Here is a 15,843-nt window from a genome sequence, read left to right as displayed (position 1 = left end):
TCTCGTCAGCCCTGGGTAGCTGCGCATCGTTCGGGATTGGCAAACCAGGGGTCACTGGGTCACTCAGCTGAGTGACCCATTTGCCAATCCCGAACGATGCGCAGTTACCCAGGGCTGACGAGCGCAAACACGGCGAAACACGTGTCCTCTGGTGCTGTCGCATCGTTCCATGAGTATCTGTTTCTCTACGTGCAGCCATAGAAGCCATCTTATCTGTAAGTTTGAATTTCAAACACGTCTAGCGTCATTTACTTATTTCTTTAAGGGCTTTTCCCCCTCTTTATATATATGTGTGCTTGTTTAGATACTCATAGTACAGGGTGTCCACGCTAACTGTGAACATATTTCTTAAAAATATGTATAACACTTTTTTCCAATATGAAATCATTGCAATATACACCGTTTTCCAACCAAGCCTCGTCCCCAGCATGCTCGCAGCGCGCCAAGCGCTTTCCTCCTCTCTGGAATGTGCGAACACCCCTCCTGACTTCCGAGCGGCTGTGTTCCGTGTGTTAACTGCGTACGTTGACGTCGTGATACAGTTGTCCTAATGCGTTTCCCTGCGTACTAGTGCTATGTCAACTAATGTACGATCGACGGGTAACCACTGTGTCATCTTCGGATGCACGAACAACTACCGGAAACGAAAAATGCTGGAGAATGAAGTCTGTGAAGTGCACGGCCAGCAGCGCGGGCATTGCGGTTGCAAACTGTTTCACCTGCACAGATTTCCGCATGACGATGAGGAGCGTCGGCAGTGGATAGCATGCGTAAACAGAAAGGATTTTACGCCCTCACAGTCATCTCGCGTGTGCTCTGAACACTTTGTGGATGGAAGAAGAACAGAGAGGAACCCGACGCCGATGATCAACCTTGGCTATGAAAGAAAGGTGCGTCTCTCTGGGAGTTCACAATGCGATTGTTTCGCCTTATTAAGCAATGTCTCACATGCTTCATGCATATCTCAGGTGAAGGTCGGTCGACGGCGCATTCTAAGGCAACCCTACCTGCCGAGAAAAAAACGAAAAGTGAGTAACCGGAATCACGTTGGGTTTCAATTGTGAGACCGTGAAAAGTACTGTTGAGATTACCCGGTGTTTGAACACCCTGACAGATTTCGTAAGCCTAAGCACTGGAATCTCTCTCTCCTCATGATACATTTCTCAGTGACTTTGAAAATCGTTGTTAGGTTCGTCCCGACGAAACGCAACCAAGAACAGTTCCCGGCATGGGCTTGGTGCAGGGTGCAGCAGATAGCAGGGATGAGGTGCCTATCACTACTTCGTTTCCCGGCATGGACTTGGTGCAGGTCGCAGCAGATAGCAGGGATGAGGTGCCTATCACTACTTCGTTTCCCGGCATGGACTTGGTACAGGTTGCAGCAGATAGCAGGGATGAGGTGCCTATCACTACTTCGTTTCCCGGCATGGACTTGGTACAGGTTAGAGCAGATAGCAGGGATGAAGTGCATATCACTGCTTCTTTTCTTGAGCAATATTTACATAATAGCACTGTCCGTACACAGCTTGCTTCACACAGCACAACCTTGCTGTCCGACGTGCAGTTACCAATAGCATGTTTTCTCATACTTTCACTTCTTCTTGAAGTGTGACTCTAGTGCAGAAAGGAGTCCCCCAGAAGTGCAGCACTGCAACACCGGTGAACCTGGCACAGCACAAATATTTCATGTAGTTCCATCTGTGCCAACAACTTCTGTTGAAACACAGACAGACAATGACTCTGCAAGAGTCTTTAGTAGTTCTTGTCTTTACCCGGTGTTTGAACACCCTGGCAGATTTCGTAAGCCTAAGCACTGGAATATCTCTCTCCTCATGATACATTTGTCAGTGACTTCTCTGAAAATCGTTGTTAGGTTCGTCCCGACGAAACGCAACCAAGAACAGTTCCCGGCATGGACTTTGTGGAAGGTGCAGCAGATAGCAGAGATCAGGTGCCTATTGCTACTTCGTTTCCCGGCATGGACTTGGTGCAGGTTGCAGCAGATAGCAGGGATGAGGTGCATATCACTACTTCGTTTCTTGAGCAATATGTACATAATAGCATTGTCCGTACACAGCTTGCTTCACACACCATAACCTTGCTGTCCGACGTGCAGTTACTGATAGCATGTTTTCTCATACTTTTACTTCTTCTTGAAGTGTGGCTCTAGTGCAGAAAGGAGTCCCCCTGAAGTGCAGCACTGCAACACCGGTGGACCTGGCACATCACAAATATTTCATGTATTTCCATCTGTGCCAACAACTTCTGTTGAAACACAGACAGACAATGACTCTGCAAGTATCTTTAGTAGTTATTGTCTTTAGCAGCACAGGCAATATAGAAATATAGTTAACACAGAAATTCTCTGTGTTCATTCAGGATCGCAACCGTGACGTAGCCACACAGTGGGAGGATCTAGCCTCAGCGGACCATACATACAGCTTGCCACTGAACTTGGGAACTCTCCATTCATCCGTGAGGTCTCGGATGTCGACTTCTGACATTCTGTTTTACACAGGACTGTCAGAGGAAGTGTTTCAGAAGATCCTTCTATGCCTCGAACAATCATTTCGGCCCCTCTCACAATTGCCATTGGAGGACCAGTTACTGCTTGCATTGATGCGCCTCAGACTGGGGACTTTGTACCGAGATCTTGCTTGGCGGTTTTCTATATCTCCATCGTCTGTTTGCAAGATATTTAACAGTGTCCTGAAGTCACTGAATGAAATTATGAAATACTCCGTGGTTTGGCTGCCGAAGTCAAGGATACAAAGCAGCATGCCAGATTCATTCATTCAGAGCGGTTACGAGAACACCAGGTGCATTCTAGACTGCACAGAAGTTTTCCTCCAGAGACCGAAGAAACAAATGGCCAGGGCACAAACGTACAGTTCCTATAAGGCACATAACACACTTAAGTTTTTGATTGTTATTGCGCCAAACGGCTTTATAATGTATGTGTCCAAAGCATATGGGGGTCGGGCCTCTGATAAGTTCATTGTGAAGGATTGTGGAATTCTAGAGTACTTCGCACGAAATGATGAAATCATGGCTGATAGGGGCTTTACACTGGACCCTTACCTGGCAGCCCAAGGGGTGAAGCTAAATGTCCCAGCCTTCACTAGAGGTAGGTGGATGCTGAATGTGCGAAGTGTGCTTGTGATATTGCTGTTAATTCATGCAACAGCTTCGCTTATCTCAAACTTTCCATTCCATTAGATGTTCTGACATTTAATATTTGAATTTTTAATTTCTTGTGATTATTCAAGCCATAATACCTGGTTAATGACATTTTGCTGTACATGGTCTCAGTGCTCAGCTGAGGCTTGCTAACCAATACCAAAAGTGTTAGTTAACCTACCGAGTACTTGGCAAAAAAAAAAAGTAACTGAGCCGAGTACCAAATAGCAATACAGTTTTTTCCCCGGCTATTACCGTTGTAGTAGTGAAATCCGGGATGTGCTTTTTTTTTCCTGAAAAATAGTGTGAGGCGGACTTGGCAAACTTCGGAGTTCAATTTTGAAAATACAATTTCTCACAAATTAAATTTCATAGAAGTGCTCAGAAGTCATGGCAAAATCTCCCCCGAGATAAATAGCATTACCCCATAGTCTTCAGACAAGTAGAATTTGTACTACTTTTTTTCTTGTCCACATCGGGTGAAATACTGTGTTTGTACCCCCTCAAGGCAAGGCACAGCTGTCTGAAGAGGAGGTCACCAAAACCCGACGGATTGCATCCGTTAGAATCCATGTTGAGAGGGCCATCAACCGGATGAAAACCTATCGAATATTCAAGTCATCCCTTAGCATCAAATGTAAAAAGACAATCGATATGATGATTTTTGTGTGTGCAGGACTGTGTAACTTTAAGCCACCCCTTATTGCTGACGTAACAGGCACACAGGAGCAACAATGGGGCCAGACTGCACATGAACCATGAATAAAATACTTCAGTCATTGAACTGTATAGTTTAACTTTACTGTGTACCTGGAAGAACATTTCAATTTCTCAGTTCCCGTGATATCTTTACATCTGTGACAGCTGCCGGTACTCCAAGTCCATGTCCAGTGTACCTTCCCGGCCCATTTCCTCAAGCCGTGGTAACATACTTCCAAAATAAAACTTCTTTAGCCTTGGAGTTGTTTTTCTTACATAACTTTCACTGAAAGGTACCCTTGCAAGTACTGCAGTTGCTACTGACCACACATAGAAGAAGCACAGTTTTTTCTGAGTGCACAGCATTGTGTACTGAACTTGACTGTAGTAGTTGTTTGGACCGCTTTCTACGAGAATGTAGTCCTTGCCTTTCTTGGCTATGTCATACCGCCCGCTGCCAATTAATTCCTCACAGTCCTCTACGAAGGGACACTTAATTTCCAATATTGCATCACAGGACTCTACAACACCGTCCGGCGTGGCCGAAAGCCACGGATAGTCTTTGCACACATGTGTACCACAGTGTGTGACACGAAGCCCAAAGTCAGTTTGGAACTGTTGGCGAGCGACTGCTTCATTCCTTATGCCGTGCTGTGTGGCAGCATTTCCATGAAAACTTGGAGAGGTGAGAGACTGCAGTGCCTTGGCCGTTGATGTTGTTGCTCGCTTCGGGACCTTTTTGATATTCGAGGCAGTTATTCGCAGCTTTCTGGATATGTACCACAGGGAGCTGTTCTGTGTCCTGGTGGCTTCCTCTAAAGTGGTCATTGCAGAAACAGAAAGATCAATATATCTGTTGTAAAACGTGTTGCATGGACCACAAGATGCTGGCAAACTGGCGATGTCCTCATGTGATGAATGCTGGACAGCAGGAATGCCTGCTCGATGCTGTGGCTGCCGTGCTGGAGCTGCCATTGTTGCATGAAATAATGTGCCTGCAGTGAAGAACACCGGTCACTATGGTGCGTCATACATTAAGCACACATTTTAGTATTATTATTATTTATTTTATTTTCATACTTTTTATTATTAAGCATACACTTTATTAAGCTTCCAGGCTCAATGAGTATGAATGCTGTGCTGTATCTGTATGCTGTGCTCCTACATATGAAGGCGAACACATTTCAGGGCTATGAACCACAATTTTTACTTACATGTTCCCAGACTGTTGAGACTGTTCCCCAATACAAAAAAGAGGTAGCATTTTTCACACTCAGTTAACTCTGTAACTGCAGCATAATACAACAGATCATGTCACATGATGATGCTCACCAGGTATATTTATAATGTTGTGAAATGGGGACCTCTTGTAAAACTCCTTCAGATCGTTGTCGTTCCCACACAGCTGTGGCAAAGGGGGCTGCGGCCTTCTTGGGACATCTTTATCTATGGTTCTCGTCTGTACTTTGAAGTTGATATCTTGAAGAGCTGCAGGCTCCATGTTTCTTTTGGTGCCCTTATTCCATGCAGCTGCTCTATCAGTACACGCCTCCCCAGTGAGGCCCGATGCCACGGCAAGATCCACCTTCCACAACAGGGCCCCAACATGGCTGCATACTTTGCCTTTGCCTGCCATACATGTGCAGCCACTGTTAACTACCTCACCAGCTCGCTGACAGCACACCCATGAGTCATGATGTACTTTAACTGATTGTGATGCCTGTACTTGACATTTCAGTAACACAAGAGAGCTGTCAATCTCATGCACAAACACTGCACCAACCCAGCCACTCTGAAGGTATGTGTACGAGTCCATGCTTCGAAAGGCGTTTACATCCTTCAGGTCGCATGCCTTGTTACTGACAAGATAACACACAATGTGAGGCATTCGTACCTGCGGCCACTTCTTCATATCGTCACTCCAGCCTGCGATAGAGGTTGGGTGCTGATATACTTTGTTACCTGTGCAAACACGAGAGAAATCAAGCATCGCAATCAGTAAAGGTGCTTATCTGCGCAAGATAGAACAGGCACGTTCACACGCAGTATTCACACACATGTGGCATACGATATTGGGGCTCATATGTGCATGGCTTTGTCACAAATGGCAACTGTACAAACAACCGCCTCAAGTTAAAATAAAAACAGCATTCCCATAAGCTTTTCCTGAATAATAAATGGAATAATTTCCATCTGCACATCCTCTAACAATAGTGCTTTGGGCTGAACCTCCCAGAGAGACCCAGGCGTCTTATGCCGTCAAGTTTGCGTGGTGCACCATTGCGCGAACGTAGCCTGAACGAAAGAAACGAAAACTAGCGGCGCACAGTGTTCCGCCAATATGATGAAGAGATAACAAATATGACAAGCATTCAATACGAAGAAAGGAATAAACGCTCACCTCCAATGCATATTGTTGGTTGGACAGATCTTCTTCCTTCGCCTGTGTCGGCTCCGGCCGATACGTCTGTATTATTCATTCTAAGCTGGCATAGACAACAGTCACCGTTTTGACAGTTTTTTCTTCTCTCTCTGTCTCACGGAAAACTCCACGCAAAGGCACAATCCAAGAAGCTGCTAGTCGAACTGGCAAACACGTCGATACGTGCAGCAACCCACAGCACGCAAAGGCTTTCCCATTTATCCGCACAAGCCAGCATGGCGCCGACGCCCCTTCGCACGCTAGACGGCGCTGCGCTGCCAAAATGGCGACGCCCACAGAAAATTCATGTATAGCATATGCTGAAAAGCACTCCCTAGCAGGGCATTAGCAAAGTCCAAAGGCAATGTCTTAATTAACTTTCATTAATTAAGTTTTTAATTATAAAAGCTACAAAGTCGTCCCAATGAGAACATCTGTTCCTTTCGGTCACCTGATATCGTAGCCGTTTTCAGAACAAAAATCCGTTCGATAGATCGCCCGCAAAAAATTCGTGAAGGAACGCCATTTTTTCTTCATTTTGTTCATTGCGCTTCTTAGAAGACGCGTCTTTCTTTCACCCCCAATGTGAGAGGGAGAAAGAGCACACTATCGCCTGTCGCGTCCTGGAAAAAGATTAAAAGGAAACAGAAAATGCAACCCAAGATAAAACCAGTTCCGATAGAGTCACCTGAAACATTTGTTTTTGTTTTTTTTCCGCAAGTTAAAGCTAATCTTCGTCGCATGAGGCGGCACTGTGCTCCTTCCAACTCTTCCGTTGGGGATGAAGCAAATACGCGTCTCCGAAGATGCGCAATGAACAAAATAAAGCAAAAAAAGGCGTTCCTTCACTAAATTTTGCTGGCGATCTATCGAACGGATTTTTGTTCTGAAAACGGCTACGATATCAGGTGACCGAAAGGAACATATGTTCTCATTGGGACAACTTTGTAGCTTTTATAATTAAAAACTTAATTAATGAAAGTTAATTAAGACATTGCCTTTCGACTTTGCTAATGCCCTGCTAGGGAGTGCCCTTCAGCATATGCTATATTGCAATGATTTCATCTTGAAAAAAAGTGTTATACACTTTTTTTAAAAAATATGTTCACAGTTAGCGTGGACACCCTGTATATGATGATCAAAAGCGGCCAAATGAATTATTTCTACCAAACAGTTTTTGTGCAAAGAAAAAAAGAAAAAGATACGTGAGAGGATAAGATAAAGAGAGAGATAAATGAGATGAGAGATAAAGAAGATGTGGCCCTGAATACGAGTGTTTCGCTTTTGCCGTTTTTGCACGTGTATATCTCCAGAGTTTTAAGGGGTATTGTTCTGCAATTGTTTTAGACTTTAGCATACCTATAGACCAGCAGCCCGAGCGCTCTGTGATATAAAAAAATGGAGAACATGATCTAGAGCACAGTTTTGTTCCCACTTCAACGCGTGGTATCCATGGCTGTAGATGTCCGTCATTACCGTACTTGGTATCAGTCTACTGATCTTTCAATGCTCTTTTATTTGATATATCTATCGTGCGTGCACGCCGCTCATAGCCACAGTTGGTTCGCGGCGCTAACACGGAATTAATAAAAAATAAATCGTGCGTGTACCCTTTACAGGTATCTGGGCACCTGGGTTTTCATCTTTGAAAAGTTGGTACGCTTCACGCACTGTTCGCGTCATGAAACGCCTCACAACTTCGACCTTTTTCGTCGTTGATCACTACCGTGAGGACATCCTACACGTTCGGGCTTTGCACAGAGCATCTATAGTTGTCGTTTGCGTAATACTTCAAAGGAACGTCCACATCTTCCTTTTTATCCTTCTTTCCCGCGTAGATGGCTGGAACAGCCCAGACTCCAGCCTTCAGCGTGCGCGCTTTTTCAATCACATGCTTCGTGGATTCTGGGACCAAGCGCTGAATATCTTTCTTGCTGAGGGAACCAGGAAGCAGCGTGTACAGTCGGCACCGATCTGGATACGAAGTGGTGTTATGAAGGGCTTTACGAAAGCCCTCCACCCTCTAGGAGCAGGTGTTGCACTCGTCCTGCTGAGATGTCTTATGATAGGCACTGAAGCACACAATCGGTACCACGTAACTGCCAATGCCAAAGATCCCTCAGAAGCCTTCATTGGGATCACAATATTTTATGAACCAAAAATTTCCAACCCGCTCCGAGAATACAAAGGAATGAGACACTTCCGTGACCACAGCAACTCACAATGCTTGCAGCAACTTGAAAGCACCTAACTTCACAGAAGAGCCATCCCTTCCTACAAACACTGTTTTTTAATTGACCTGCCGCAATTCCGTTGTCATTAGGGGAACCAGCGACATTTTAGCCCGTATGAAACGTCCGATCCGACTATCGCGCATGTGCATTAGTTGTAGGATGCGTGATTTTGGTCAAACGACCCGCTCGCTCTCAGTCGGCTCGACCGATTGGCATTGACATCGCGAAGCAAGATGGAAAGTTGAGTTGTCGAGTTCTGGTTAAAGTTACTATGGAATTGCACTGTAGGCAGGGCTTGAAACTGTTATTTTTTGGGGTTCGGTTCGAGTTCCGGTTCAAAGCTATTGGTTCGGTTCCGGTTCAACGCAACCAAAATAACGGTTTGAACCGAATTACGTATGGCTGTGCTAGTCAGTCTACCTGATGTGAGAATTAATATCAGATTCCGGCTATGGCTTGCTCCTTCTTTCTTCATCTTACTCCCTCGCCTCTACACTTCATAGGTACAAAGAACCATGCAGTTCACAGCAGTTGATCTCTTACTGCACCAAAAAGTGCTGGGAAATGGCGTACAGCTCATCATCTGTTTGTACTTTGTGACATGTGAGTGTACTGGAGTAGCCAGTTCGACTTGGTCGAAACTCACATCCCCATTTTTTCTTTATCACATCACATCGCTAGCATACCATCGAACTCCACTGCAAAAGGCTATCGCCACTTTCTCAAGAAAGAAAAAAAAAAGAGAAGAAAACGGACATGTAGTAGAACGGACGCGTATCCCAAAGTCCCTTGCGCAGGCTGACACGCTGCTACCAGTTTAAAAAAGGTTGCCGCTCCTGTGTTTCCTTCCTCGATGCTCAGGGTCTGGACCACATGCCAACCTCTTTCCCGTAGTGGCTAGAGGTCTGCATTGCTTGCGGATGTTACTCTGTGAACTATTAAAACTTATGTCACCTTCACACTGCGAGGCTGAATGAATGCAAGTATAGCCAAGGGAACAATGCAAAGTGTAGCTGTCGCGTAGCGCATCTTTACACCTAGAGTCACAAAAATAAAAAGAGGTGTCGTGAACCTTTTGCAGGTGAGGCTGTAGGAGGTGCATGTACCACCACTTCTTGGTTTATCAATTTGTCAGCTCTATGAATTCGGCAAGATTTCGAGCGATGTAGGCAGCTGGAGCGCGGCAGTCGAGTGGGAAGGTATAGGCGTACCGAATCTCATTTTTTCGGTTCAGTTCCGGTTCGTTCAAGGGAAGCGAAAAAATGTTTACGGTTCGGTTCGGGCAAAAAGTAACGTTTTTTTGCGGTTTTCGGTTACGCTTCAGTTCCGGTTTCGACCCCTGCTTGTAGGTAACGGATTCATCATCGGGGGTCACTATCTATGACCGAAATACAGGTAAGCGGCCGTGGTGCCTTTGGTTGTTAGCACTCGAGTTTTGGACTCCTTGGTTGTTCAACGTTGTTCAGCTCACTTTTGACCACTGGCGAGTGAAAAAAAAATACAATCGACCTTAGCTGAGCTTGTAATATAGGCGCATTAACACGTGTGTGCTGCTTTTATTTTCTGGTCCACTCACTGTGTTCTTGAAATCTTTCATGCATAAGCGGCTATACCACTCAGCATCGGCCATTCATTGCTGTGTGTGTCTCAGCGTCTCCCAGAGAGTGTGGGATGTTTTCTGTATGAACAGTCTTGGAATTATTTACTGTCAATGCGTTACAAGTACAAATACTAGGTAAATGGGATTTATAGCCAAACGCTGGTATGCACATGTGCCCTAGGCAGTAAAACATCCATTTGGGCTTATTGGTAAATTTCCGTGAAGATAAAAGCTCTCGAAAAAAAATGTCTCCTCTTAGCGCTTTTATCGTCACCGAAATGTACCACCAAGGCCAAATGGATGTTTTATTGAACGTGCTCTATGTTGTGTCATCTGTGTTTGCCTCCTTTAAGCGCTTTTATTGTCGCGGTGCCCTAGGCAGCGGCTGATAATGCCGGTATTATGTCTGTCGTGCCTCGTTGGCAGAACTTGGCCAGTGAGTTCCAGAGGCTGGAAGACACAGAAAGGAACAACATGAAGACACTAGTTGCCATAAGGCGTGAAGGCGCTTGAGGATACAGTTGCGTCGGTTCCATTGCAAGATGCCAACTAATTACGTGGCTAGTATCATGTATGTTTTTTTCCTTATTTACATAACTGCCGATATTGTGATCAACATCTGTATGAACGGGAATGATCTAGATATGCCACCTTGTCACGTTCTTTCATTATTTGTACGGCTTATGTGCCGGCAGGCATGTACGAATGGACATGTAAATAAAGTCCACACAGAAATAAAGGATTTTAGGTCCACACTTGCATCCTTGTGTTTATCTCATGATTAAAATTACAATATTTCCATGAGCGCACGATACCTATGGGGCCCGAATAGAGATCCTCCACAGGTCCCTCGAAGATCCGCATCGGCGGTTCTACGACATCCATTTCGCATAATTCTCTCTACGTGCAGCAGATGATTATTTTTGTGATAAATCTCTCTTAGAGTACCTGCAGCATATATTCACAAAGACATAGAGTCTGTGATGTGCGCCTGAGGAGGTAGAGCAGTCGCAAGTGACGATACACTGTTGGTTCCTTGGTAGAAATTTGGAGTGCTGTTCGAATAGCAGTTTTCCTGCTGACTTAAGGGAATTTGTACGCCATTTTCCAGGCAGCGAGTAGCGACCTACGCTTAATTTACACAGAAAAATATGCACTGTGTACGCTCAATAACTTTCTGTTGCTGGCGTAAACCTTTCCCCGATCAGCAGCGTTCTGTATGTGATGTCGCATGTCACAACTTGTTTAGCAGTGCCTCCCCTATTCAATTCTTACCAGTAAAAATTCAGCGCTTATCATATGCTGTTCAGGTAGTAGTGACTTTCTGTGCTCGCTTGGGAAACTGTGGTGTCTTTCCCACATTATGCATGAATTTTCCGATGACAGAAATTGGTGGGATGTTCTCAGTTTATCAGCGTATCTTTGGTTTGTGCAGTCATAGCTATTCGGGCAATAGTGTGTGTACTTTTTCCCTGCTCTTTACTTCTCTCACTGCTTTTATATGCAGAACGCGTTCGTGTCGCTTGGTAAAGCTGAATCATATTCGATCAGGGGAAGTGGGTTTCTTTGTTTGTTAGATGTGGTTGAGTGTCAGTATTTGCATTGCTCAATATGCTGAAATTGTTGCTCATATGGTGAAATAAGCAGTCCCTAATTTTGCAGTATTGATAGTGCCCATTGTAAACATAGTTCGTTGTTTCTTTCACATCATCACGTGTTTGCATTCGTCGGTCTCGATTATGTGTTTTTCTCTCTGCTTGTCCAGAGCTCTCCTAACGTACAAAGACACGTTGTGATGACATCACACATGACGTCCCACGTTATTCAGAACTGGAACTGGGGGTCAGAAGAAGAACTGTGCCACCACCTGACGTAATGCCTTGCAACTAGGTAGTCACCTGTTTCCACAACCGTTGACACAGCAATGGTCAGGGTCAGGTCTTGGCCGCCTTCTTCGAGATGACATCGTTCATTTTAAATAAATTGTTTCTGTCCACTATATTTCTATATATTTTTATAACTGGACAAAAAGTAGAGTGTCGTCTCCCGGCTTTTGGAGTATTTTTGCACATATTTTTATGACCACAAGTATCAGAAAATATCCAGGATGGTCCTGGAATGAATTAGATGCTTACCAATTAGTGTGATGATTGAGTGGATGGTCCTGAGTACTGTAGGGATGCTAATTGCAAATTTAATGTTTTATGGTACTGGTGGTCAGTGATTACTACTATTAATATGATGGTTCTAGTGGGTCCCCCCAGACTTGACCGGCACTTATTTGATTCGAAGGCAGCATCTGTGTATCACCCGAAGGAAAGGCATATGACTGGAAATCCCCTCTCGAGCTATAACTATTCACGTTATCAGCTCTATGATTTGAGACAAAAGATATGCCTACTAGCAGCATTGCGCAGCCAATGAGAGTGGCTTTAACTCCAACGTCGAGGTCCTTGGGATAGGCGACTATGAAACGCTGCAAACGTTTCGCCACTTCTGGCACAGAATCGAAGATTATATATCCAATCACATGGGATCGGTCTTTAGTTTCAATCTGGAAGACAAAATGCATGTTATTAGCAGGGGCCCATACAAGGTGTATTTGTTCTTTATTCGACTACAGACCAAGGGCCCCGATTCATCGCTGCACGTAGTACACAGTAGGAACATTGCAGAAATGAGTTTTAACCAGGGTAACGAACCGCCAAAAATAAGGAATGCTTTTCGGCATATGCTATATTGAAATTGATTTAGTCTCGGAAAAATAGATGTTTCACTCTTAAAACATATGTTTGCATTTAGGTGGGACATCCCTCGGGTGTCGACATCGGTAGCGCACGATAAGTGGCGAATTATGTCCGCAGAGCACCGCGAAGTATCCACTACCTCGAGCATATATCGCGGGCGGTGATCGCATATAAGTTGGCTGTCGATTGTCAAGTAGGCACATGTCAGCATTCTCCATTCCTTCCAACAACTTCCTTCTCTGGCCGGCCGCCGTGCGGCGTGCCTAATCCATATGATGAGCACTGAAGTCACCAAGCACGACTGTTGGCGATTGAAGTGAATTGACAGTGAACAAGCAGAGGACGCTACGCTACGCGGATGGTTTGGCTACCTAGGAGCCTCTCGAGCGACCTAGCATTGCTGATGATTCCTCACATCTTTTACAATCACGCTGCCAAAGCTTCGGAAGAACGGCATCAATTTTGAAGGGGTCTGTGCACCACACCCTCTATTTCTACAAAACCTTCTAGTGCAAAGAAGGGCTTGTTCACTTCTAATGTACAGTTTGGTGTTGCCCTGTAAATGTGCGTAACCTCGTGTATTGTTGGGGACATGGTTGCTTAAAATCTCAGGCCTTCGGCCGAGCAGTCGCCCTATCGGTCACATCGCCCACAAGGGAATTATACTATTACATTATCCGAGGTAAGGCCGCACAGCGCCACCTGTCGGGAGAGAGTACCATTAGAGTCACTGTACCGGGGGAAGAGTAACTCAATAATTTTCATAGTGGATATCTACATATATTTCGACGCGTTACCATCCTCCACTGCCCCTTGATCTTACATTAGGTTGTCATCAACTTCAGTGTGCAAGTCTTTTGGTGACTCCTCGGAGAACTCTGCGTGCGAAGAACGGGGGATAGGGGCCTTCCTCAGCCTCCTAGGTGTCCGGTATGCAAAACTGCTTGGGACTGCCGTCCACTTCAACTTCTTTCGAATCTCCTTGTCCTCGAAGTCGTCGCGTGTGAAGTGGCCCTGCTAGTGGCGTCTTGTTAGCGCCGCAGGAAAAGGAACGCAATGGCAAGATCCAACAAGCACTACCTTGATACGCCCGGCTGTTCTCCGCATAGTTGAACTGTTATTCAATACTGTGTGCAAAGGTTCTGCAATGAAAAATAAACACGCCACGAAATTTACCTCGCTCAAGCGTGTGTTATTCGTAGGCGCGAAGTTCTTCCGGCAGGTTCTGCGCCGATCTACGCGTCTCGTTACTTTTGCCCTCCGGAATGCAGAAAAATGGTTTGCCTGACTCTGTCCCGTTGCAGCACAACATCCAGACATGGTTGTTCGTAGTTCCTCAGCTCTGAGATCCATTTCACGTAAAAAAAAACAAGAGCGGCGCACGAGCGTACGCGCACATGCGTCCCAGCTATTGCGTTCCCCGTAGACCCGGCGGGAGGTTGGGAGCAGAGGAGGAAAACGCACCACGTGACGCGCCTCGGCGAATGAGCAAGGCGGCGGCACGGCGAAAGCGGATGCGATACTCTTCGCCCCGGGTACAGTGACTCTAGTACCATCGCATTCACAGTGCCGTCTGCTGGGAGAGCAGTTCAGCACGGCCTCCCCTCGAGGAAGGCATTGGTATAGTTCCTTCGTGCGCGACATCACCGATAGGGGATGACTCCGCCACGGGGTGGATATTTTAGACAACCGTGTCCCCAACGGCACTTTTCCTATAAATTTACACGAAGAAATTTCCTTCAGTAGAATGGCGTAAGTCAGGAAGCAGAGCCGTTCTAATAGAGGGGGAGGTGAGAGCGAGAGATGCCTCGGGCGCTCTGGACGGAGATAGTGCCGGACGGCAGGCCCTGGAAGGGGGGGGGGGGGTTAGACAGTATATAGTGGAAATAAAGTCCCTCCAAAGGTCAATAAAATAATAAAATGCGTTGAATTCACGATCTCGGCAGTTGCAAATAAGCGTTTTCACTTTATTGTTATTCCCAAGGGGGGATTCGAACGATTCGCGCAACGACCGGTCACAGACCGACTGCTGTTGTGTCGCAGCTGTCTCGGGACATATAAATCCAGGAATGATAAATTAAAAATAAATCAAGTTTTCATACGTTCCCATTAAAACCCCCAAGCTGGAACATGGCGACCCGTCCATCTATATGAAGCGTCAGTCTGACGGATAGATATGAACCCTCTATTTGACACGTAGGGTGTTAGATATGAGAAGAGAAGCAGATAGCAGATTTAGATAGTTGGTGGTGGTAGTGGTATGTGGTGCTGTTTGTGGTCGTCGTGGTGGGGTGATAAGGGAACACATAAAGGCAACATCCGATAAAAGATATAAAGCGCAAGAGAACACATAAAAGGAAAAAAAACGCGCAAAAACATGTAGGAGAATACGTCTAATCCTGACGCATTTCTGCCGCATTAATTACATTAATCGCCCATTTCTTTACCTTCACCCTTGCAACCAAATCACACGCACACCAATTGTACGAAAGAACAGTACCCCGAAAGCTTTTTTCGCTGGACAGCAGGGAAGAATTGACCAGGTTTTGACGCCGCCCACTTTAAGCACAGGCTCTTTATGGGCATCGAGGATAGTAAATAAGGAGCGAAAGATGCTGCAGTTCTCCTGCACGTAGCCAACTACTTGACTTTCCGGAGCCTCCACGATCATCTTCTGCAAGAGTGAAACAGACTGGAAACATAATGTTATGCAACGCACATCATGTTTTATATGCACATACAAGCACTTAAAGGGGCACTAAAATGCGAAAACAAGTTCACTTCAAATTATGTTCGCTCGTTAATTTCGCGCCTGTTATCACAAGCCAAACTTTGATTCCGATACGGAGCTACAATCGAGATTATACCGGGCTCTTTCTTGCTTCGCCACTAAGCAGTGAATGTGCTTTCAGCTCGTGCATGGGTGTTTTTAGCAGTGTGCATCATGCCTCGCATATACAG

General features: G+C 45.5%; 2 protein-coding genes across 2 annotated transcripts in view; one reads left to right on the top strand and one right to left on the bottom strand.

The window, feature by feature from the left end:
- Positions 1-501: 501 nt before the first annotated feature.
- Positions 502-4,008, top strand: LOC135369261 (uncharacterized). Its single transcript, XM_064602871.1, has 7 exons — positions 502-890; positions 969-1,028; positions 1,190-1,441; positions 1,874-2,017; positions 2,160-2,294; positions 2,380-3,127; positions 3,689-4,008. Exons 1-7 carry the CDS (start codon positions 576-578, stop codon positions 3,940-3,942), a joined length of 1,908 nt encoding a protein of 635 aa, XP_064458941.1. The 5' UTR covers positions 502-575; the 3' UTR covers positions 3,943-4,008.
- Positions 4,009-8,039: 4,031 nt separating this feature from the next.
- LOC135369367 (phospholipid scramblase 2-like) overlaps positions 8,040-15,843 on the bottom strand; it is a 74,912-nt gene continuing 67,108 nt past the window's right edge. Inside the window, exons 5-8 of the mRNA XM_064602960.1 lie at positions 15,383-15,556; positions 12,537-12,689; positions 10,951-11,035; positions 8,040-8,275 (exon numbers count right to left, since the gene is read on the bottom strand). Coding sequence (XP_064459030.1) covers positions 8,040-8,275; positions 10,951-11,035; positions 12,537-12,689; positions 15,383-15,556 — 648 coding nt within the window. The remainder of the gene's footprint in view (positions 8,276-10,950; positions 11,036-12,536; positions 12,690-15,382; positions 15,557-15,843) is intronic.

Source organism: Ornithodoros turicata, chromosome 9 (assembly GCF_037126465.1).
Source record: "Ornithodoros turicata isolate Travis chromosome 9, ASM3712646v1, whole genome shotgun sequence".
Classification (NCBI taxonomy): Eukaryota; Metazoa; Arthropoda; class Arachnida; order Ixodida; family Argasidae; genus Ornithodoros; species Ornithodoros turicata.
Note: the sequence above shows the minus strand (reverse complement) of the source record. Positions and strands in the feature narration are given on the sequence as shown.

Excerpts from the sequence above, each read along its gene's own strand:
- LOC135369261 (XM_064602871.1), top strand. The coding sequence starts at position 576 with ATGTCAACTAATGTACGATCGACGGGTAACCACTGTGTCATCTTCGGA. Across the intron at positions 891-968 it reads ACCTTGGCTATGAAAGAAAG|GTGAAGGTCGGTCGACGGCG; the intron begins GTGCGTCTCTCT and ends TGCATATCTCAG. Across the intron at positions 2,295-2,379 it reads CACAGACAGACAATGACTCT|GATCGCAACCGTGACGTAGC; the intron begins GCAAGTATCTTT and ends GTGTTCATTCAG.